At 52.4% G+C, this 20,043-nt stretch overlaps 9 protein-coding genes and 1 non-coding gene across 10 annotated transcripts; 6 read left to right on the top strand and 4 right to left on the bottom strand.

Annotated features, from left to right (window-relative positions):
* The first annotated feature begins 304 nt into the window (after window positions 1-304).
* Window positions 305-1,163, top strand: V8C40DRAFT_13811 (uncharacterized protein). Its single transcript, XM_083211158.1, has one exon. It carries the CDS (start codon window positions 426-428, stop codon window positions 783-785), a length of 360 nt encoding a protein of 119 aa, XP_083079350.1. The 5' UTR covers window positions 305-425; the 3' UTR covers window positions 786-1,163.
* On the top strand, window positions 803-1,583 carry V8C40DRAFT_230574 (uncharacterized protein). The gene has a single exon (XM_083212740.1). It carries the CDS (start codon window positions 868-870, stop codon window positions 1,087-1,089), a length of 222 nt encoding a protein of 73 aa, XP_083079349.1. The 5' UTR covers window positions 803-867; the 3' UTR covers window positions 1,090-1,583.
* On the top strand, window positions 1,491-1,858 carry V8C40DRAFT_230573 (uncharacterized protein). The gene has a single exon (XM_083212739.1). It carries the CDS (start codon window positions 1,541-1,543, stop codon window positions 1,742-1,744), a length of 204 nt encoding a protein of 67 aa, XP_083079348.1. The 5' UTR covers window positions 1,491-1,540; the 3' UTR covers window positions 1,745-1,858.
* Window positions 1,859-3,094: 1,236 nt separating this feature from the next.
* Window positions 3,095-3,901, bottom strand: V8C40DRAFT_230570 (uncharacterized protein). The gene has a single exon (XM_083212738.1). The coding sequence runs from the start codon at window positions 3,856-3,858 to the stop codon at window positions 3,553-3,555; it is 306 nt and encodes a 101-aa protein (XP_083079347.1). The 5' UTR covers window positions 3,859-3,901; the 3' UTR covers window positions 3,095-3,552.
* A 1,958-nt stretch (window positions 3,902-5,859) lies between these two features.
* V8C40DRAFT_230569 (uncharacterized protein) lies at window positions 5,860-8,977 on the top strand. Its single transcript, XM_083212737.1, has one exon. The coding sequence runs from the start codon at window positions 6,380-6,382 to the stop codon at window positions 8,675-8,677; it is 2,298 nt and encodes a 765-aa protein (XP_083079346.1). The 5' UTR covers window positions 5,860-6,379; the 3' UTR covers window positions 8,678-8,977.
* A 559-nt stretch (window positions 8,978-9,536) lies between these two features.
* On the top strand, window positions 9,537-9,863 carry V8C40DRAFT_260659 (CDC26 family anaphase-promoting complex subunit; the record flags this gene model as incomplete). Its single annotated transcript, XM_083219169.1, has 1 exon — window positions 9,537-9,863. One exon carries the CDS (start codon window positions 9,537-9,539, stop codon window positions 9,861-9,863), a length of 327 nt encoding a protein of 108 aa, XP_083079345.1.
* A 150-nt stretch (window positions 9,864-10,013) lies between these two features.
* V8C40DRAFT_230568 (putative lipid phosphatase CDC1) lies at window positions 10,014-12,851 on the bottom strand. The gene is made up of 2 exons (XM_083212736.1): window positions 12,050-12,851; window positions 10,014-11,945 (listed from the first exon to the last, which is right to left on the bottom strand). The coding sequence occupies exons 1-2, from the start codon at window positions 12,326-12,328 to the stop codon at window positions 10,281-10,283; spliced, it is 1,944 nt and encodes a 647-aa protein (XP_083079344.1). The 5' UTR covers window positions 12,329-12,851; the 3' UTR covers window positions 10,014-10,280.
* A 354-nt stretch (window positions 12,852-13,205) lies between these two features.
* Window positions 13,206-13,287, top strand: V8C40DRAFT_t21. The gene has a single exon. It is a non-coding gene; the product is annotated as a tRNA-Thr (tRNA).
* Window positions 13,288-13,766: 479 nt separating this feature from the next.
* V8C40DRAFT_260657 (uncharacterized protein) lies at window positions 13,767-18,962 on the bottom strand (the record flags this gene model as incomplete). The annotated part of the gene is made up of 2 exons (XM_083219168.1): window positions 13,767-15,183; window positions 15,256-18,962. 2 exons carry the CDS (start codon window positions 18,960-18,962, stop codon window positions 13,767-13,769), a joined length of 5,124 nt encoding a protein of 1,707 aa, XP_083079343.1.
* Window positions 18,963-19,064: 102 nt separating this feature from the next.
* Window positions 19,065-19,909, bottom strand: V8C40DRAFT_13750 (uncharacterized protein). Its single transcript, XM_083211143.1, has one exon. The coding sequence runs from the start codon at window positions 19,654-19,656 to the stop codon at window positions 19,168-19,170; it is 489 nt and encodes a 162-aa protein (XP_083079342.1). The 5' UTR covers window positions 19,657-19,909; the 3' UTR covers window positions 19,065-19,167.
* Between the last annotated feature and the right edge of the window lie 134 nt (window positions 19,910-20,043).

Raw genomic sequence — 20,043 nt, 5'->3', positions numbered from 1 at the left:
ATTATCGCGTGTGTGAGACATCAACTGAGACCAAAAGCCCGCTGTTTCTCGCATGCTTTAGATGACTCCCTTGCGCCCAGACGCCAGATTACGAGCAAGGTCCGCCTGTGTGAGACTTTGCAAAGCGAAATGAGGTGGTCGCCTAGGAGGTCCGTGGAATGCATTCCGACTTATTACAGCTGAGCGGCGGATAGGGGGTTGGGCTGTGAACTGAGATTCTCTTTATTTAGAGCTCTTTAACCCCGTGGCATACAGGCCCTTTGTTTGTTCCATTATTTCTTTTATTCTCTTCTTGTATGAAGCTATTTACACATTTGCACAGGTGAAAAGGAAGCCTCTGTGTTAATTGTTTACAGCTCCTGGAAGACTTCGATTTCGCGCCTCCTTTTACCTACATTATCTGAACAGCTCACCCATTCGACACAATGTTTCAATCAAAAGGCATCCGACTTGACTCCGAGCCCGAGAAGCTCCCCTCCCCTCTCTTCTACAACCCTAACCCCCCCATTTCATGGCACACAGACGTCCTACAGTCCATCAAAAGCTGGTTCACCATGTGCTGCGGCAACCGCACCGCCTACAAGACGAGCGACGCGGCAGTCAGGATACTGGAAGAAGGGAAGGGTAGGGTCGAGGAAGACTGCGAGCCACTGATTGAAGGTGGGAAGGGAGGTGCTGCGGAGAAGAGGGAGGCGTTGAGGGTAACGTTCCCAAGGCATGCGGCTGCCTCGTTCTTGAAGACGGGGACGTCGAGGGGGATGATGGAGGCGAATTGGGTGTTGTGAGGGTATGGAAAGAGAAGGGAGATGTGATGGAGGGGGTTATATCCTGGGATTCTTGGGGAGGATATGTTTGGTATGAGCGTCTATGAACAGCTTCGATATGTTGGTTTCATTGGTGTTGATGCTACCTAGTGTAACTACTAACATAAAGACAGCTTGCACTACAATTCGGCATGACGACTACGGAATAGGGCAATTATTACTAGATTGTACTTTGGGAATATGGATTTTTACTTTGGCATACGGAACAAGCATTAGAGGTGCATTTCTTTGGTATTCTTTTGAGGGAGGGATTACGGTGGCATGATGGGAATAGTTACAGCCACAATCGCTTTGAATAGAATTAGGACTCGAACCGACAAAATATTCCAAACAAAATCAACATGTTTCCACGGTGACCTTGGCTATTAAAAGCTTCCCCGCATATGACAATAGGCTTGTTACCTGGTCTGGTAGGTCGAATAGCGTAATTACGTACATGTGTCATGATACTACCACATCGCCCGCTCGCTGGGGTTTAAATGGCTACATATCTATTAGGTATGATGGTGAGTCCATAATAAGCCTGCGACGTTTCAGTGGCGTGGTGTCGAATCATTTGACAAACTAAACACAGCAGGCATCTATCTTTATATTAAACGAAATAAATCACCGAGATGTCCGGAGTAAGTGGTTTCATCGGCGAAACATGCGGGCGCTAGATCTGGCTAACGCGCGAGAGAGACAAAAGAAAAAGAAAAAAACAATAGGACCAAGAAATGGAAAGAAAAAAAAAAACTTGTACTAGGAGCTGCCTCTCTCGACAAGGGCAACATGCAAGAAATGACAAAAAAAGATGGCCCGAGCGGTATTTTTTTTCTTTCTTCTTCTGCCGACGCGAAATAGCCGCTTCGATCATACATAACCACCCCGGCTGTTTTGTTACTTGCTTTTTTTTCTTGCTTGCATGCGAGATGGACTAAGGCAGCAGGCAGATTGAGGTTTGGGCTTTACCCTCGATGCTCGATGCAACATGGCCTCGTGAGAAGCTACCTGTCACTGCCACGCAAATTCGCACGACATAGCATGGGGACATGGACAATGGCATGGGCCGGATGCTATTATCGGACCACCCAAATGATTGTCACCTACTGTAGAAGGAATACCGATGGGTTTTGGTGATGTCAGAGTAACGAGAGCGTATTGAGCGGGATTGCGCTGGTATGACATGGACTTCGGATTGCTGTGGACTTGCCGGATATGTGCTTGGTGCTGTACTAAGCCTCGGGGTCGATTTGGGCGGCAGGATGCGAATTTGTTTCATCCGTCAGCAGCAGGGTGAGAGAGTACGAGTATACGATGATGCTGCTGTGGTTGGGTCGAGACAAGAGACATGGATGCCACTCGGTGAACAACCGTGTCCATCCATACCTACCGGCAGTATGCGGCAGTATGTGCGTGCTTTGCATGCTGCTTTGTTTGGGTGCCTATGGTCTAGAAGCTGGCAATAGGCAATATGCACATGCAAGTATGAGCAATCCTGGCCTTTTGATCGCCTCCAAGCTGGTTGCAGCAAAGATGTTCAAAGCCCCGCCGAGGCAAACAAGAAATGGCCGCTCTGTCGTGCTTTGCTTTTTTCGCCTGCCTCGGGATCTAGAACTATCTCGCCGTGTATGTACTGTAAGTTGTCGCTCGGCAGACGCATGTGGGCAGCGCTATCTTGGACGTGAGGGGTAACAATGGGGATGACACCTACTGTCTCTGGCTATTGCCCATGTACGAGGATGTAGGAGCATGCACTAATTGGCGTGTAAGATGAAAACGGCTTGCTGAGTGAGTCTGTGAGTCTTTGAACGTGGCCGCACTTCGTTTCTAGCAGATTGCCTTTGAAGGGCGGCCCAGCTGGCGGCCCAGGCGACGTGGCCGTGTATGCCCGGACGGGATGGCTGAATAGCTGTGCTGGGCTATTGTCATTGGAAGAGTCGTTGGCTATTCTGCTCCGTAGGTACTCGCAGTATTTGCCGGCTGCGAATCATGTTCAGCTGGCTGGCAGCGTGGGATCCGACGCTTGTGGGACAAGGATCCATGGATGGAAGAGCCTGGTGACTCGCTGCTAGTCCGAGTGGTACAAAGTACGTGCATGGCATCCATCTCAGGCCGTCAATCGCCCAGATCGTCTGCTGTCGGCTTCCGAAGGATGGCTGCATGGATGCTGGATTAATTGCCTGGGCTGCGATTTGATTCCTCCGATTGACCGTGCTTGCTTCGGCACTAGCGGGATACGCTGATGCCGAAATGCCTGCATTGCCTATTTTCCCTTTGTTCCTTTTTCCATTTTTTCCATTTTCTTTTTTATCATTTTTTATCATTTTCCTTTTTCGAGCTTCCTCTTCTCTTTTATCTTGAGCATGATGTGAATGAGGCAGAGAACACGACTCGTTCCGTGCCCCCGTTGGCCCTTGCACTTCATGCATGTCAGGTAGGATGGATATGATACCGGCGAAGATGACGGCGTCTGCGTCTCGCCTCGCCTCGCCTCGCCTCGTTCAAATCCCTCAGCGCATGTCTTGCCCACTGACCATCAGATGCCGAACACCTACGAGTACACACGAGTAATTCTTTGTGGGCTAAACGGCCCCGATGCCGCTGCTAAGGCGACATGGCGGCCACGCTGTGGCGGACTCACCGAGAGCGGATGAGGATAAAAGGCCTCTTGGATTGACTTTGAATTCGCGGGGACCATCGACGGAGCGCAATCGCTAGCGCCTTTAGATGGGCGCCACCACTCAAGTCAGCCGGGATGGTCCGTAGGGGAGGGAGGATTCCAGATCTGGGCTTGAACTTTGCTGTACACACGAGTACTGTATCTGTGCATTATGTTGTTTCTAAAGATAACCACGGAGGTGTAAAACGTTTGGCAACAAACACATTGACACAAACAATTAATCCTTGTTTTCACTGGCCTTCCAGAAGCAGGGAAAAAAGGGGATCGTGCACCTTGGCGGAAACCACTGGCAGTTACAGAATGCTCCATGCCGGTGGGTACGTACCCCGCGATGTGAAGCAACTGGGCGGGCAAAGTCCAAGTCGCTCGCATGGTGGCATCGGCCCGTCCATCTCGTCTTGTGCACAAGCTGGCCAAGTGATGCGCCTGTTGTACCGAGTATAATACCGTGGATAATATCAACATGACCGACCTTTGTTGTAGACCTGTGGTCTGTGGAGGTGTGCCAGAGACAAACCAAGGTACTAATGCAAGCAGAGACGGAGGGATGGACTGAAAAACTTACGGTGAAGCGGTGCTAACGTGCTCCCTGGGGCACTTTTGGCACGGACGGTACTCCGTATCTGATTGCGCAGTTGATCAGTTATTTTTTTTTTCTGCAATCAGCGTGATCACAATGGGGAAATAGTGCCAGCAATAGTATATACTGTCTCCATTCTGCAATATATATGATGGGATGGTAACGGAATTACTAGTAGCAGTAGCAGTAGGATCTATTGCAATATTAAGTGGTATAACATCTACTAAGGCGATAGCTGAGCGAAGTCGAGAGCATTGGATCATGACATGGAACACTTCAAGTTGGCATTTCGTAATACATGCGCCTAGCACTCTTACTGTCAATGCTGTTATGGGGTACCTGGTACTGACTTACCTTGCTCACTCATGTACCATGTCTGCCATCAATGACTTAGTTCTGATTCAACTTGCCCTCCCCTTGCTTCCCATTACTCGCTGCCTGAAAGCTCCATGTTCCATGTTCCATGTTCCATGTCCAAGCTCCGTAGTAAACGAGTGCTAGTGGTACTATCTACATGCAGTACATCAATACTGTAGCAGAAACATGCACCGATATCAAGTTCTCTGCATCTTCTCTGTCCGTCCTGCAACGCAAATGCGGGGCCGCGACCAGAGCTGGGATGGAGATGGACGGTCCGTCCTCGTACATGTATCCATATGTACAGGTAGCATCAACATGGCCCATGAACGACTGTCGACTGCTCTCGGCGAGATGTCCTTGCCCAGAGACTCAACGTAGCAGCAGCTGACAGCTTTTGGGGCCCTTTTGGGGGTCTCTGTGGGGAGCAAAGCGGCATCTGAACTGCTTCAAGTGCCTTTGTGGGCGGGTTTACTTACAAGTTACAGCGCGCTAGGCCTCTTGGGGTGCTAACCCGCCTTGTTAGGGGCACCTCTGCAATGGCCGCCGTCGCTAACGAATCAACAGCGCCATTGCCGCCTATTACTCCGGATGTACCTGGTGGAAGTCAAAGGCCACGACTCCGTCAGGCTCGTGCAACGGCGTTGCGTCCGTCGCCTTCTTTATCCAGTGCAATAGATTACACTATCTTTGAGAGATATTTGATGTAGACAGAGAGAGACGGAGAGAGGGATTTGGCCACCATTTGATCCACTCCGCCACTGCCGTGCACAATGAACCCAAGAGCTGAATGCATCCAATGCCAATATTTCGAGCTCGAAAAGGGCGCTATTGGCTCCGAGCGGTGCTGCCGCATATTGCCGTGCTGTACTTGCTTTTTGTTCAATTACGAACACGGGCATCTGGCCTCTCCCAGTGGATCGTGAGCCCGAGCTGAAGATGCGTCCATCATCTTAACTCTGCAAATCTCCCTGATTAGCCAAATTGCACGCAAAGAGGGAAACCGAACAAGCACGGCTGCAGGTAGAAACTACTTCCTCGCTAGGACTGGCGTAGCGGGCCGGACGTCTCGGTTAGGCTTGGCTTTGGGAGCTAAAGCAGCTCCGAGGTGGCTCCAGCCTGCCCTTGTGCCTGCCTCCCCAACCAAGACGCCATCAATTGCTCCAATGACAGCCATTGGTTCGCTGCAGCCCCGGCCTAGCCCCATCGGCCAAACTGCTAGCAAGAGGTACTCCGGGCAAGTACCTGGTACCGTACTCGTACTGCCTGTACTGCAATCGTACTGCTGCAGCACAGGTGGTACCTTTGGCTGCTTGGGTGGTTGCAAGGGAAGGAGCCTCCAAGGCCAATGCATGCCGGGATCCAAGGATGATGGACATGGCATGATATGGATGGACTTGCCTCTTAAGTCAACTCTCCCCACGCAAATCGAGAAGCCTCACTCCTACACACTGCATACCTTATACATACATATACAATCTTTCCAATCCCCTCCTCCATCGTGGAGGCCTTTGTCTTTTCCTTTCTTTTTTCTTTTCCTGGCCGGCCGTTGCCACAAAAACGCCATAGGTCCTTTTAGCCTTCCTTAGCCCGCTACTTGTTCACCCCCAACACCCGGCGCGATCAAATCCAGCGACACAAAGAGAAAGCGAGCAACGCACGCAATCCGCCAAACAGCAAACTCGAATCGCTTCTTTTTACTCCGGGCCAACGCAGCGACACTTGGTGATACTACCATGCCTACCCACAGCTCCACCCTTCCTATCGCCCGCGCCTGGTAGGAGTTGGAATCTTCCGCGCAATCTCACTCGGCCGTTCAATCCTGCGTTCTCCCGACCTGTTCGCCGTTTCTTCTTCTTCTTCTTCTTGATACCCTGCGCAGTTGCCTTTTTGCGCTACTATTTTATACATACTGCAACACATCTCAACTCCATCTCTGGCTACCTACTCGCCGAGATGACCAAATTAACAAAGCGGCTGGACTTCCACAGGGAGTCAGGTGGACTAGGACTGCTTCGTTCCCACTCACGCGCCAAGGCCGTCGAGACAGCCAAGGCCAATGAGTCTGCGGCCGAATCTGAGGACTCAGCCAAAGACAAGAAGCAGCGGTCACGGTCATGGTTTTCCCCTCATAGGAGAAAAGACTCCGTCGCCTCTACGATTCTGCGGAGCACCAAGAGCCTTCGCCGCCTATCAGCAGTTTCATCCTCCGCCTCATCACAACCCGCAGTCTCGACACCAACTACACCCTCCTTCTCGCGCGGTAGTTACGAAAGCGATGCCGCTTTCCATCACAGGAAGCTTTCCTCTGTTGGAAACAGTGAGAGAAATGCAACGACATCAGAACCTGCTCCGACAGACCCGCCTTCAATTCCTTACCCTCCACACCGACCTGAGCGGCCTGAGGAGGATCTTTTCGAAGGCACAGTTATGGAGAAGAGCAGTCCGTCTAGTCACCGCCCTAGTCGGAGCCGCAGCATACTGCGGCCATTTTCACCTTTCCCTGGCCCTTCCATCAGAGACACGCGGCGCCTCAGCCAACAATCTGAGCACAAGCTGCAGGCAAACACTACGACAGCGGCGGTCACCACCACCATCGCCGCTGCGGCCAATCAGCTTTCGCAGGAAGCCGACCAGGCGCACGAACCCACAGATGCAGGCACAAATGTAGCTTCGTCCAATGCATCTGTGTACTCTGAGGCCACACCGGTGCCAGTAATTCCTGGTCGCCGGTCCAGCTGCAGGGCCACCAGCCATGGGTCTGTGTCTGGTGTGGCGCGCAAAGCATCTGTTTCCAGTTCCTTTCACTTTCCTATTCATAGAAGACCAAGTCAAGCAACAGCTGACATAGAGTCACGCAAACATGTGCGGTCTTCTCGGTGGACCCTTACAGAGAACATGGCAGAGATGTTCAAAGCACAACATTCAAAGACTGAGAAGACTGAGAAGACTGAGAAAGCTGAGAAAGCTGAGAAAGCTGAGAAAAAGCCTATGACGCCTGCCCAAATCGAGGCCATCTGGAATGGCCAAGACAATAGCAAGGCTAAGAACAAACAACAAAAGTCCAAAGAAAGACGGTTGAAAGCGGCATCAGATACTTCTGCCATGATGCCTCGCCACTTTGGAGGCCCACTTACAGAGCAGGAACAAAGCCCAGTGTTCCGTGACTCTTTCCAGTGGCCAGACAGAGGGGCGTCGCCTGTGCCAATGAGCAGGGCTGACATTAAAATGAGAGCTCTACCATTCGAAATCACTGTCCCGCCACCCCACTCGCCAATTATCTCTCCGGAAATCATCCACGGTGACGTCTCACCGAAGTCTCCCTCAAAGGTTGATAGGGACAGGATTCTACCTGGGAAAATGCTGGTGCCACAGCTATTACTTCCAGAGACCGAAGAAGCCATTGTTGAAGACGACGATGCTTCATCAACCAGCTCGTTGCCGATGGTCCCCCCCAAGAATCCAGCCAGATTTGTGGCCAGAGCTCCGACAATGCCACTATTGCCACCTATCCCAGAGGGCTTCCGATCTGCATCGGATAGCAACAGGAGCTCAAAGGCATCTGGCCACCGTCGAAGCCACAGCTGGAACCATGCCTCAGAAGTCAAAGACGAAACCACTCAATACAACAGCACCCCTTTCACCCAGACCAGCCCGTCCTTCAGACACGGGCCCATTGTCCTCAGTGACGCTGGCAGTCGCAACTCAGTGGCAACAGTAGAGGCAGTGGAAGGCGGTCGGGACGTTGATTGGACGCAATTCCAAACGGCGATTCTGGGTGGTGCCGCCGAAGACTTGGACGGGCTATTCCCAGAAGAGCCTGTACAGGCAGATGAAGAGGAGAGCCATATGGCTGAAGAGGTGACTACTTGGTTTGAAGGGTTTGGCTTCGAAACCCCCGGCGAGCTTATCGCCTCGGAGAAGAAGTCGGAGCGATCAGCACAGCGAGACTCGGCTGGCAGCATGACATCAGCTGCATCAACACCCTCGACAGTGCAGACGGATGCCGATGCGGAGCTCAAGACCCCTGTGAGCGCCCAAGAGCAACACCACATCTTTGACACTATTAAGCAGCTTCGCAACGGCTGCGAGAGCACTTACAGTGCTAGCATCTATACAACGGACAGCATGGACGGTCCATGGTCAGCGGCAGCGGATGGTGAGATGGAGGGCGAGGGAGCTGGGGGTTCAAAGCAAGCCATGGGACATGGCCTGGACGCATACCTTGGATTCAAGGTTGATGACACGTATTAAAGTGTTGCATGATATACCGGGGGATATTGTTTTGATTTGAATTTTTGCATGATGTGATGGCTTGGGATCTTGGTTGAATCATGTGCCAAATGCCGCATTTCATTTCCTTTGTCAATTATATACCATTGCATGAGCTTGGAAGTTGAGAGCTGAGTCGGTCTTTATGGAGGCAGATACCAGTTGTTGAATGATACCACAACGCGAACAGCGATTATTTTGTCCAAGCCGGCGTGTAATATTTTATACTGCTATTGTGTAAGATGTGTTGAGCTTAGGCTGTAATAGTAATTAACAAACCCGTATAATGTATTATTATTGTTTAAGTAATTAGCATTCATCATGCCTAACTGTGTGAATTGCGTGTGATCTGATAATTCATCAAAAAAGTGCTGTAGCTGCCCCAGTTCCCCCACCATGGCTGTGATTTCCGTGGCGCATTAGCTGGCGGCGCTTGTCTCTAGTTCCCTTGGCCTCACTTCATCCCATCTCAATTTCTACATCCTCAATCGCCAGTGAACGATTTCAACTTTTAACATCTTCACAGATCGTCAAGTGACTTCACACATTTCCTGTCTGAGCTTCTTCTACTACAACAGTTGACGTACTTCTCTTCACATTTGTTGTCATTTCTGCTACACGAAGAAAGCCCCAATACGAGACATAGAGCGCGTTCTCTAGCAAAGGCTCATAGACGCATACATATAAAAAGTGCACAAGCAGAGTCGACAATAACCACCACCATTAAGAGAAGGACTCAATCACGGGTTTCTTTACCAGCTCTTCAAAGGACACATCTGTCTACTTTCTTCCTTTGAGAAGAGTAATACAAGAGAAAGACATAAAACACACCACAGCAACAATGCTCCGCCGCCCGCCGACAACGCTCCAAATCACGGCCGAGGACATCGCCGCGTACGAGGACCGGCGTGCGAGCGAGGCGCTCCTGGCGGCGCAGCAGGCTCACGCGGCTGAGGTTCAGGCGCGGGCCACGTCTAAGGCCGGAGGAGGAGCAGCAGCGAACACTGGAGGAGGGGCGGAGGCGGCGACGCAGCAGACCACGGCGGCGATGGGGGATCTCGGGTTAGGGCAGGCGATGGAGGGTGTGCAGGAGGATGCGGAGGGGAGGGCGAGGAGGAACAGGGAGGAGAGGGATGGGAGGATTGGGGTTGGGAGGAGGGCGAGGTGAGTGAGGAGGAGAAGGTGTTTGAGAGGGAGAGAGAGAGAGAGAGAGAAGGCGAGATATGGGACGTGGAGGTTGAGATTTGAAGATGGTTTGTCCTATTATGATTACGATTATTGCTTATTGTTTTCAAGTCCTGTGAGAAATATATAAAGATTTGACACAAATGATGGTACACTCCGGTATTAAATGCTTGGTATAAACCTGTTCTAGCCATTTGTCCTGATCATGCATCTCCTCCCACCCATTTGCCAAAATACACACTCACACAATTTTCCCCATTGATAATTAAGTACCTAGTAAAATAATGCAATGCAATGCAGCATCTACAGCCCCAACCATATGCAGAAAATAATATAAAATACAAGACTCGTTCATTCTATCTCATCTTTCGCCGGCCGCTCCAAGTCAAAAATGGGCACTTTAGCCGTTCCGTATCAGGTAAATCCAAATCAATACCGCAATCCAAGTTACTCTCCACGTCGTTGTCCACATCTCCGTGATCATCACCTTGACCGAGAACCGATCCCCCCTGCCGGTCGTTGTTTTCCACGACTTGCTGGTGTCGTAGTAGTCTTCGTTGATCGTGATCCGCGGCCACTTGCCGTCGGCCAGGCTCCGTCGAGGCCTGTGCTTGCCCTTTTTACCGGCCCAGCGCGTGCTACCGGCGCCGTTACTCGAGCTGGACGAGGGTGTGATCGGTGGCTCGACCTTGTCCTTGTAGATGGGGAGGCTGGCGCCCCTTCGTTCAGGCGGCAGGGCAAACGGGGTGAGGCGTAGGACGGGAACGAAGAAGGCTCTGACGGCGAGGAGGATGAGGGAGAAGATGCAGAAGGCGATATAATTCATGTATTTGACGAGTTGGTTTGGTAAAAGGCAAAGATGAGTCTGCACCGTCTTCTCGGGCGAGCCGGGAAGGGGCTTGCCGTCCTTGTCGATTGGGTTGTAGAGACTGACCATGAGGAAGCCTGGGGTTGGCACTCCCTGCGACATGCTCATCGTCTTGACGGTAATCTCTCGCACGTTCTCTTTGGCGTCAGAGTGCACGAGTTCGCAGTAGTCGTGGTCATCGCCGGAGAAGGCATGAACGACGTTACCGATACTCTTGACGAGCTTGACGGAGTCCTCCTCCGAAAGCACGTTCTGGTATTGGTATCCGGCCACCACGGATATAGCATTGGCAGGATCTTTCTCGTCGGATCCTTTCTTCTGCGGCCAGTGCTCACGTTGCGGGCCACAGGGCGTATTAGGCTCACGGTAGAGAGGAACATGCGTAAGGAGAAGCGTAGGGAAGTCGGCAGCGCCCGGCCCAGGATCTCTTGACCAACGGGTCAAGTCTGCCTTGTCCAGCTCCTCGACGTGGTGCTTGAACTTGATCCCCCGCTCAACGCCGTACCAGAACTTTAGCTCGTTCTGGGCCATCTTCCGCTTTGTAGACTGAACACCGTCCAGGAACTCGTGGACGGGGCCGTAGATGGATGACAGATCATGGTTGGCCCTCTGAGTAGACGTTCCCGCGCTCAGGGAGACAGCATCAACCGAGACAATGGTGTGGTTTCCCACAATGTCGACCCGGTTTCCATCTCCAAAATACGCCTGATAGCGATCTCTTACCGGCACCTGGACCATGGCGCCGAAGCCAAGGTCATGATTGCCGGGCAAGCTCGCCACCAGCTTCCTGCCTCTCTGCCAGGGACCCGGCTTACTGCCTGCGATATTCCAGTTGTCGAAGAAAATCTCCCCGAAGCGTTGGTATTCCTGGAGCCAAAAGTCGTCGCCATACTTTCGATGCCACGTCTTGACCCATCTCTGCTCCTTGGCCGTGCGTCCACGCACTCCCCATTTGGGATCGACAAAGAGGCCCTGCCTCGTCTTCCACTCGCGGCCGCCCTCTAGCATGTCGCCCAGGAAGAACAGGCTGTCTGGATGCAGCTTGTGTAGCAGCGCATTGTAGCTCTGCTTGAGATATCTGTCGGTGATAGTGACGACGGTGGCCAGCACCGCTGATGGCCAGTCGGGGTTGGTGTGAGGATCGAGGATTTGAGGGTCGGCGATGAGGACGAGATGATGGGGAGTTGCACCTTTGGGCTGGTTGAAAAGTCAGTTAGCCATTGTCTTTTTTTCACTGCTACATCCCATAGCCATCCATATTCAAGCAAGGGGGGACCATCGATATCAAGGCACAAACTCACCCACTTCTCCCAGCTCTTCCAGTCGCAGACGTTGACATGGTTAGTGTAGATCCAGCGCTCTCCCCATAACAAAAGCAGCATCCAGAAAAAGGCCAGCAGATGCGGGGAGCTCAGCAGCCTGTTGGCCGTCATGTTCCGCTTGACCTGGCGCATCACCGCGGCGGCGACGATGGCGGCCCTGTGCATGCCCGGCCCTTTGATCCATTTCCACAGCAGCTGCAGCAGGGTCGCAACGCCGCCGTAGATCTCCTCTGCCACGGAGAGGTTGGAGGGGGGCATTTTGGGCCCCAATTGCAGCTCGTCGACGCGTAGCCAGCCAGTTCTGCCAGTGACGGGGACGGAAGAACGGGGTTGGGGCTGGTGGGATGCAGATATCCAAATGGATATAAGGTGGTATAGATGGCGCAGGCAAGATGATGACAGCACAGTCGGTGTTGCAAAAGTCCGGGGTCTGTGCAGCAGTGCCTTGAACCCCGTGCTGGGTCTTTGAAAGGACAGGACAGGACAGGACAGGACAAAGAAGCGCTTCGCTCAATCAATCAATGCAAGGCCCGCATAATAAGCACAGGCAAGCCATCCGAGATGCGTCAATGGCGATGCGATGGGAGGCAGCAGTTGAAGTTGCATCAAATGGGAAAATAATTTGACGTTGGGTACAGGCGCATACTCGTACATCTACAGTACAGCACAGTACTCCGTAATATGGGGGGGAAATATGCTCCGAGACACAGGCGAGTTCTGGGCCTGGGGTGGGGCCGCTAGCAGCCTCTCCCTCCCCTAATCCTCCGGCGGCGCTGAAGTTATAGGAGGCTTCTGATGAACCTAGGCATCATGAGCACATCTAACGGCTAAACATGTGAACCTTACTGCCATGCACAGTTTCAATGACAAAACAAATTACTATCATAGCTTATTCGTAAGCAAATTACCTCACAAAGCATGAATTCCACATGCCATGCTTCCTCTTTCCCCTCAATTCTTGATCCGCCGGGGTGGTTGGGTAGCACCGGACCTCGATTTGTTACCCCGTACTAGGCAGGTGGCTCAAATTGGAAAAAATACTCCTTGCAGCCCAAGTAAACGAGAACCAACATGGGTTGTTTGACATGTTAGGTATATAAATGTTAACAAGGCTCAGCCTATCATAGCTCAAATTGCCCGCTTGGCTAAGCGGTATAGCGTGTCACTAGTAATAACTTGACATGACAAGGTGATCAGTTCGACTCTGATAGTGGGCATTCTTTTTTGCATTTTTCTCCCCCATTGGACTCCTTTTTTTTTTTCTTTTTTCTCGTTGCTATTCTTGTATTTACAACGTACTTGATTGATATGGATGGGTTAAGAGATCAGTCGTATTTTCATCTAAGCTGGCATGTTAACAGTCATCTCTATGATGCACAAATTCATGCCAAGCACCAAAAAAAGACATGTTTGTAGGTATGTATAGTGAACAGATACAATCTCTCTTTTCTACTCATCCTCCACATATGGAGTCCTGTACTATCATGTCCAAATATCCAAATATCCAAGGAAAGAAAAGGTATCTAGAGCCATCCATATACTCAATCAAAGGATTCCAGAGGCTACTCATAAATACGCCAAAATGCCATTACAAGACTTTTTAAATACCCGTCCCCCAAGCACATAAATACGAAAAATGAAAAGAAGAAAAGAAATAGTAAGTACCACGCTTCTAAAGGACCGATATATACCATCTCTAGTATCTATCGTCATACATTTCGCTGTCATCATATCCCATCTCTTCCGTAGGCTCCCCCTCAAGCTCTGCAGAAGGGGCCTTAGGCTTCTTTCTAAAACTGAGGAACTTCTTGATGCCAGTTGGCTCCGCTGCTTGGAACAGATCGTCCTTGGACGAATATTCATAAAATAGCTTGGGCACCAAAATTCGGTATGGGACGGTAATGCCTGTGGGGTCTTTAGGATTTACCTCCATGTTTAGAGAGATGTCCAGCCCTCCTTCCAGGTTGACTTCGTGCTTCTCGGCTTGTTTCAACTCCTTCGTTGACAGCCCGGTAGGCGTACGATGGAAAGGACGAGGAACCGATGGGTCATCCACTTCGTAGTTGCCAGCAGGGCCGGCGTGGTAGTTGACGGTCTGCGCTCGTCGAGGCGTTTGCGCCATGAATTGGGCCTCGTCGCCCGCCGAGAACTCATCATAATCACTGCCGCCACCCCCACGGAGGCCCGAAGGACGTGGTTGCTGTCCCTGGGCTCGGTGGTCTATGTATCCACCGTCAAACTCGCCGCTCCATTGACCGCTCATATTGTTTTCATCGAATTGACCTTGGCTACCATAGTGTCCGTGGTATGTCATGTCAGCCCTTTGCTGCGCCGCCTCTCCACGACCAAGTGACATTGTTCGAGTCACTCCCCCTCCGGGACGTTGTTGATCCACCGAGTTTCGTCGAGAAAAGTTCTTGAAGAGACCACCTCCTCCGGAAATAGGAGGCCGAGGTCCACGCACAGACTCTCGTGAAACGTCAAAGGGTTGTTGTGAAGTCGACTTTCGCCGCCTAGAGGAAAGTCTTCGGAGCAAACTTCCACCTCCTCCTGGGCTTCGACTTCTTCCTCGGTCAGACATGGGTGGCGTGGGCGGCGGTGTGCTGCCAGGGGTCCACATGCGAATAGAGCACCAGTTGCGATGAGGCAGGAGATTCTTGTTGTTCCTCGGTTTGCCATCAACGCCGTTTTGGAAAATCGGAATCATGCATTCATCGGTCTGCTTGTCAAAGTGATGAACTTTGTTGCGCTTGTTGAGCATGTCGGCAACAATGTCCGGGGGCGGGCGGTTGACGATGGCAGAAGATACAATGTTGGGCATGTACCTGGGGTCCTTGTGCTTTGGTAGGCCCAGCTTGGGGTTGGAATAAAATTGGCCAATGGCACCAAGGTGAACGTCGCCACTCAAAATGGTGATTCGAACAGATCGGTCGATAGCTAAATCTTGTAAATCCTCGATGATGATTGTGCGTTCTTTCTTATGATTCTTGGCTGTCCAGTGGTCATTGAGATCATCCAGAATCTCATAACCACCGTCAATATTGTTCATATGTTTACCAAGCACTCCTGTCCTACCAAGTGCTTTGACCGGAGTCATCAATTTCGAGGTCAATCTACAAATGTTAGTACAAGAGAGAACAGGAAAGGGGAAGGCTTTCATATCCGAGAAACAATCAGAGACTTACATATTTTCCAGCCATACCAGACGGGGATAGGCAATGGGAACGCCTAGGAGCACAAGTAGGTGCTCCACCTGTCCCCGTCTGATCTCTGCATACATCCTACTTGTGATTTTCTCCCATGTCTTCTCATCTAAGACTGTGTCTTCGGTTCTCTCGGTGCGGGCGTCCACAGCAAGTAAAGCAACCTTTCCACCCATCGACATATAAAGACTGCGGCTAACCTCTTGGATGTACGGGCCCGGCTGCTCGCCCAAGATCCAGCTTGGCTCAGAAGCTTCCGTCTCGGTCACAATGCTTTGATGTTGGAAGAGCATATAGTATTTGAAACCTACACGTCCCAGCCCAGAGAAGACAGGCGAGCTCATGTCCGGGTGAGAGTAGGAGCCGTATCCGTCAAATATGTCATGGTCATCGTACATGTTGACCATGGGGATTTGCGAGGTGGCCAATCCGAACAAGCCTTGTGAAAACCAGTTGCAATATCGCTCCAGGTAGAAGGTCTCCAGCTCAGCCTGCAACTCGGGCGTGAAAGCTGCGTTCAACTTCTTCTCCGCAACGTTTATTTGCAGCCATTCGTCAAAGAGGGGGCTGTCGTAGGCCACGCAGTCGTTGTAGATCTGGTCTCCTCCGCCAATCATGGCATGGAATGGTTGTGTCTGATGTGCGTTCAAGACATCGCGCCACATGGGATCAGGCCCGCTCATCTCGTTAGAATTGACGGTAAGACTGAACCCGTTGCAAGTATAAAACATCATGTTCATTGTCTGCCCACGTGCGGGAACCCAGAAGGCCATGGCCGGGCCACGGTTAATGCGGTATGCAATTCGCTGCTGCTGTTCCCGAAGCTCAACTTCAATGTTGAACCGCCAGAACGTACAGCCTCGTTCGGCATGAAGACGGAAGCCCCTCACGTCCTTGTACTTTTGCATCTTCTCCCCATCAATGTCCACCCGTCCTCGGCGGCTAGCAAATGATCCAGGATAGTCGCTGAGCCCTTGTGGCAAAGGCTCATCTGGCGGACTTCTTGTAGTCTCGAACAAGCCATCCTCGGACTCGACATGCGACAAATCTCTGCCCTCTTCAAGGTGGTCCACAGGCCGAACATACAGTGTCTCACCACGACGGCCAAGCTTGGGATGCCCAGCGATGGGATCCACGTACTCAGGCGAGAGTTCGCCGTCGACCTGGTGTGGAGGTGGAGGTAACAATTCAACATCCTGTACAAAGAGCCGAAGCGTCGGTGCAATTTCATAGGATGATTCTGCGTCATTGGTGACAATCATGACGCTTCCCCTCCAAATCTCACGGTCTTGAGCAGCATTTGCACCCCGAGGCCTTGGTAGGGCTTGTTCATGGCGCATGCCGCAGTATCTCAGAAGCGGGCCGCATTTGAGGTACAAGGGTGGTTTGAACCGAGTAGGTGCACCGTTCGTATTGTCATACTCACCATCAAACGCTTCGGCCTTGCGCGGCCTCGTCGTCATGCTGGCGTTTCTTCTATGATTGCCTCCTTGCTCCCTGTCCCCCCAAGCGTTGATCTTCTCTACTGACCCAGCCGGCATAGGTCCATTGAGGTCGAGAAGAGTCCCGGATAGAGTACCGACGGTGCCCTTCTTCCATTCATCCAGCCACTGAGGAGAATTGTATAGGCCATCGCCAGGGTGCATCTCTGCTGGGTTCTTGAATACCAGTCTTGATTCGTGACGCTCCTCTAGCTCCTGCGGCTCCTGTGGCATGTGTGGCAGTTGTGGTTGTGGCATCTGCGGTTGTAGCATTTGGGGTTCCTGTGGCATTCGCATTGCCCTCTGTTCCTGTGGCATGTGTTGCATTTGTGGTTCCCGTGGCATGTGTTGCATTTGTGGTTCCCGTGAAATGTGCTGCGTTTGTGGTTCCCGTGGCATTCGCATAGCCCTCTGTTCCTGTGGCATATGCGGAATCTGTGTCTCCTGGGGTTCCTGGGGCTCCTGTGTATCCTCTATTAGATCATGGTCCGTCTGATCTTCCAAGCTCTTTGCTGCTGGATTTGGCTGTGGAAAGCGTCCTCGGGCTTTTTGACTCGCCTCGTAAATGATCCTGCCAATGGCAGCCGCGGGGGCATAGTCGGCGTTAAGCCCTCTCTCTTCTCGGGCATAGATGGGCTCAGTAGCCCGCCGTTGCATAGCCTGGATCTCGGCCTCGGTAGCAGACTGGGAATGCCTCTTTGTTTCTGGCCGTACATTCGGTCCATTGTTTGCTGCAAGAGGTAAGGGGGCCGGCTCTCTGTTGCGTTCTTGTGGTAGCGGTGCTGTCCCTGCTGCGGCCCTGGGAGACTGGGTCGGGTCTTTGTATTGAGCCTCTCCAGGCTGCGATCCCGGTGGCAGTCGTCGCTCTGCTTCGACGCGTATCCGGTGCCAAACATCCGCTGGGGGGTCCTTTTTCAACTTGTTGCTTCCACTGCGTGTCAAGGAAAAGCCGCTGGATTCCTTTGTCGGTTGGTTCACATCTGCATCGAGAGGCTTCGCTTCACGCCAAATATCGCGTTCGCGGAAACTGAGGTTGCGCTGAGGAACATCAGGCTCTGGAACAAATTGTCTCTGGTCCATGCTGGCCCGAGGGCGCTGAGGAGAGTCTTGGCTAAAGTATCGGCGTTGATCATCGGGCCGGGGGGCTTCCTGTGGATAAGCTCTACGCTGCTCATCGCGTATGGGTGGTTGGGGCAATTGCCTTGGTTGAGGATCCTCACGTACAGGCGGCTGAGGTAACTGCCTCGGCTGGCGCTCCTCACGCACCGGTGGCTGCGGTAGTTGTCTAGGCTGACGGGGGGCTTGATCCTGATTCTGCCGGTAATATTGGTCTTCGGCCACCCGTCGTGGGGGTGATATCGGTTGCGTGCCCGAATCTTTGGGAGGGGCAGCATCTCGCTGGGGCGTTATTCTCTGAGGTACTGGGCTAATTGGCTCAATGGCCACCGCAGGCTGTTGTTGGCGTTGGCTGGGAGCTGAGGGCGAGGACTGATAGTCGAGGGTTTGAGGACGGCTCTCGCCAGTTTCAGCGGCAGCCCTCTTCGCAGCCCTCGCTCTAGCTCGTTGTTCTGCAGCTTCCACTCTTGCCCTCTTTTCCTCTTTGGTCATGCTGTCGAGCGTCAGCTCAAGCCTCTGGAGGGGTGATCGATTGTCTGTTAACTTTTTGCGCCGTTCGCCCTGTCCCGTTGTTGCGCTTGTTGCGCTTCTTTGAAGCTGATTAGGCGATGCAATACTATCTGTGCGGGTGGGCACATTATCACCAAACAGCAGCGGGACGTCTCGCTGAGATTCGTTTGCGTAAGGATCGCGATAGTTTGTAGGCGGCCCTCGAATTATAGTATCCGTGGCAGAGGGAGCTGGAGAGGCGGCACCGAAGTCGTCGGGGATACGATTTGACCGTCGATCTTGCCTGTCGTATCCTTCATATGTTTGCTCTTGAGGAAACCCGAATCCACGATACGAGGCTGGTCTGGGAGCTAGACCTTGGTACTCAGCTGCCGACGTCGGGGAGTTGGGACTGAAAGTTGTGTCGGTGGGAGCCTCGGTGTAAGTTGTCTGGATTGAGGCCCGGTTCGCCTTGCGTTGCGGCTGGACGTCTAGCGAGCGTCGCTGGTCGTTTGGCGAGAATTCATTAGTGTAGTCTGCCGAGACTCGTCGGCTTTGGATGCCCTTGGGCTGGGGCAATGCACCCCAATATGGCGCAGACATGGTCGAGGTTCTTGGATATTAGGATGTAGCGAAAACACCAAGCATAGGCTCGCGCCTAACACGGGGCACGGGGAGATGACGGTTACCCGCACGCTGAGCCCAAACACGACACGAGAAGAATTATTGTGCCGTGATGGAGACTCAAAAGAGAGGATTCACGACTCGATTTACCCGAGAAGCAACAGGCGTAGGGAGATTGCCTCGATTAGCTGCTAGGGCTCATGCAGCTGTCCAGGCTGTCACCGTGGCACTCGTACGCTACCGGGAGGAGTACGCAATGCAGAGATGCGCAGACTAGAGATGCGGGCAGATGCTGTCGCTGCTCCTTTTGTTGTTTGTGATGGATGTCAGCGCAAAGCAAGGGGAGGAAAAGATTTCCGTCGGTTTGCTGGCACAAGCTACTGCTCCCAGGTCCGTCCGCGAGCCGGGGTCTGGAGTGGCTTGGTTGCTTAGGTGCTAGATGATGTCTGAACGAGTCGACCAGCCTGCCCAGGGCCCTGCGATTGGAGCCCAATTGATCGAGCGGTGGGACGAATGAACGCAGAGCCTGCGATCGAACGAAGAGGCGGTCGGGAGCTGCAGGACGAGGTGGAGGAGCTAGTGGAGGCGGCCAGGAGCTCGCGAGAATATGGGTGGCTGGACGAGATGCTTGAGCAGCGGTACGATGCAAGGCACCGGAAGAGAGGCCACGCATTTGCTGCGGCTGAGGACCAGGGAGAAACGGGGCGGAGCTGAATGTGAATGAGATTGATGGATTACAGCTGCAAGGACTCCATAATAGCAGTCTCGATTGCTTTTTGGTGAGCTGAAGCTGGAGATGGAGATGATGGAGTATCAAGTGGTTGGTGGCCAGACATGACAATACGTAGCTGATGGTACCTATACCGCCATAGCTTAGCCGCCAGTTGGTCCAGAGCTACCAACTCCCACCTGTTAAGCCCGTCCCCTTTTCCCAATTTCCCTCCTCTTAGAAGCCGAGCCAAATTTCCAATGCTGTCATTTATTCAGTTAGCATCTGCGGGCTGGGCCGAGCAGGAACATGCGTCTCCACATCGATCATGGGCCATTTGGCGCCATCTTG

This window comes from Trichoderma camerunense, assembly GCF_050948025.1.
Source record: "Trichoderma camerunense strain CBS 138272 chromosome Unknown V8C40scaffold_1, whole genome shotgun sequence".
Lineage (NCBI taxonomy): Eukaryota > Fungi > Ascomycota > Sordariomycetes > Hypocreales > Hypocreaceae > Trichoderma > Trichoderma camerunense.
The sequence above is the reverse complement of the archived record's forward strand: the minus strand, read 5'-3'. Positions and strand labels throughout refer to the sequence as shown.

What these genes read in the sequence shown, in the direction of transcription:
- V8C40DRAFT_13811 (XM_083211158.1), top strand. Translation starts at nt 426, where the DNA reads ATGTTTCAATCAAAAGGCATCCGACTTGACTCCGAGCCCGAGAAGCTC.
- V8C40DRAFT_230574 (XM_083212740.1), top strand. Translation starts at nt 868, where the DNA reads ATGAACAGCTTCGATATGTTGGTTTCATTGGTGTTGATGCTACCTAGT.
- V8C40DRAFT_230573 (XM_083212739.1), top strand. Translation starts at nt 1,541, where the DNA reads ATGGAAAGAAAAAAAAAAACTTGTACTAGGAGCTGCCTCTCTCGACAA.
- V8C40DRAFT_230570 (XM_083212738.1), bottom strand. Translation starts at nt 3,858, where the DNA reads ATGCGAGCGACTTGGACTTTGCCCGCCCAGTTGCTTCACATCGCGGGG.
- V8C40DRAFT_230569 (XM_083212737.1), top strand. Translation starts at nt 6,380, where the DNA reads ATGACCAAATTAACAAAGCGGCTGGACTTCCACAGGGAGTCAGGTGGA.
- V8C40DRAFT_230568 (XM_083212736.1), bottom strand. Translation starts at nt 12,328, where the DNA reads ATGCCCCCCTCCAACCTCTCCGTGGCAGAGGAGATCTACGGCGGCGTT. An exon ending in GGAAGAGCTGGGAGAAGTGG is followed by an intron (nt 11,946 to 12,049) that starts GTGAGTTTGTGC and finishes CTTTTCAACCAG; the next exon opens with CCCAAAGGTGCAACTCCCCA.
- V8C40DRAFT_13750 (XM_083211143.1), bottom strand. Translation starts at nt 19,656, where the DNA reads ATGCGTGGCCTCTCTTCCGGTGCCTTGCATCGTACCGCTGCTCAAGCA.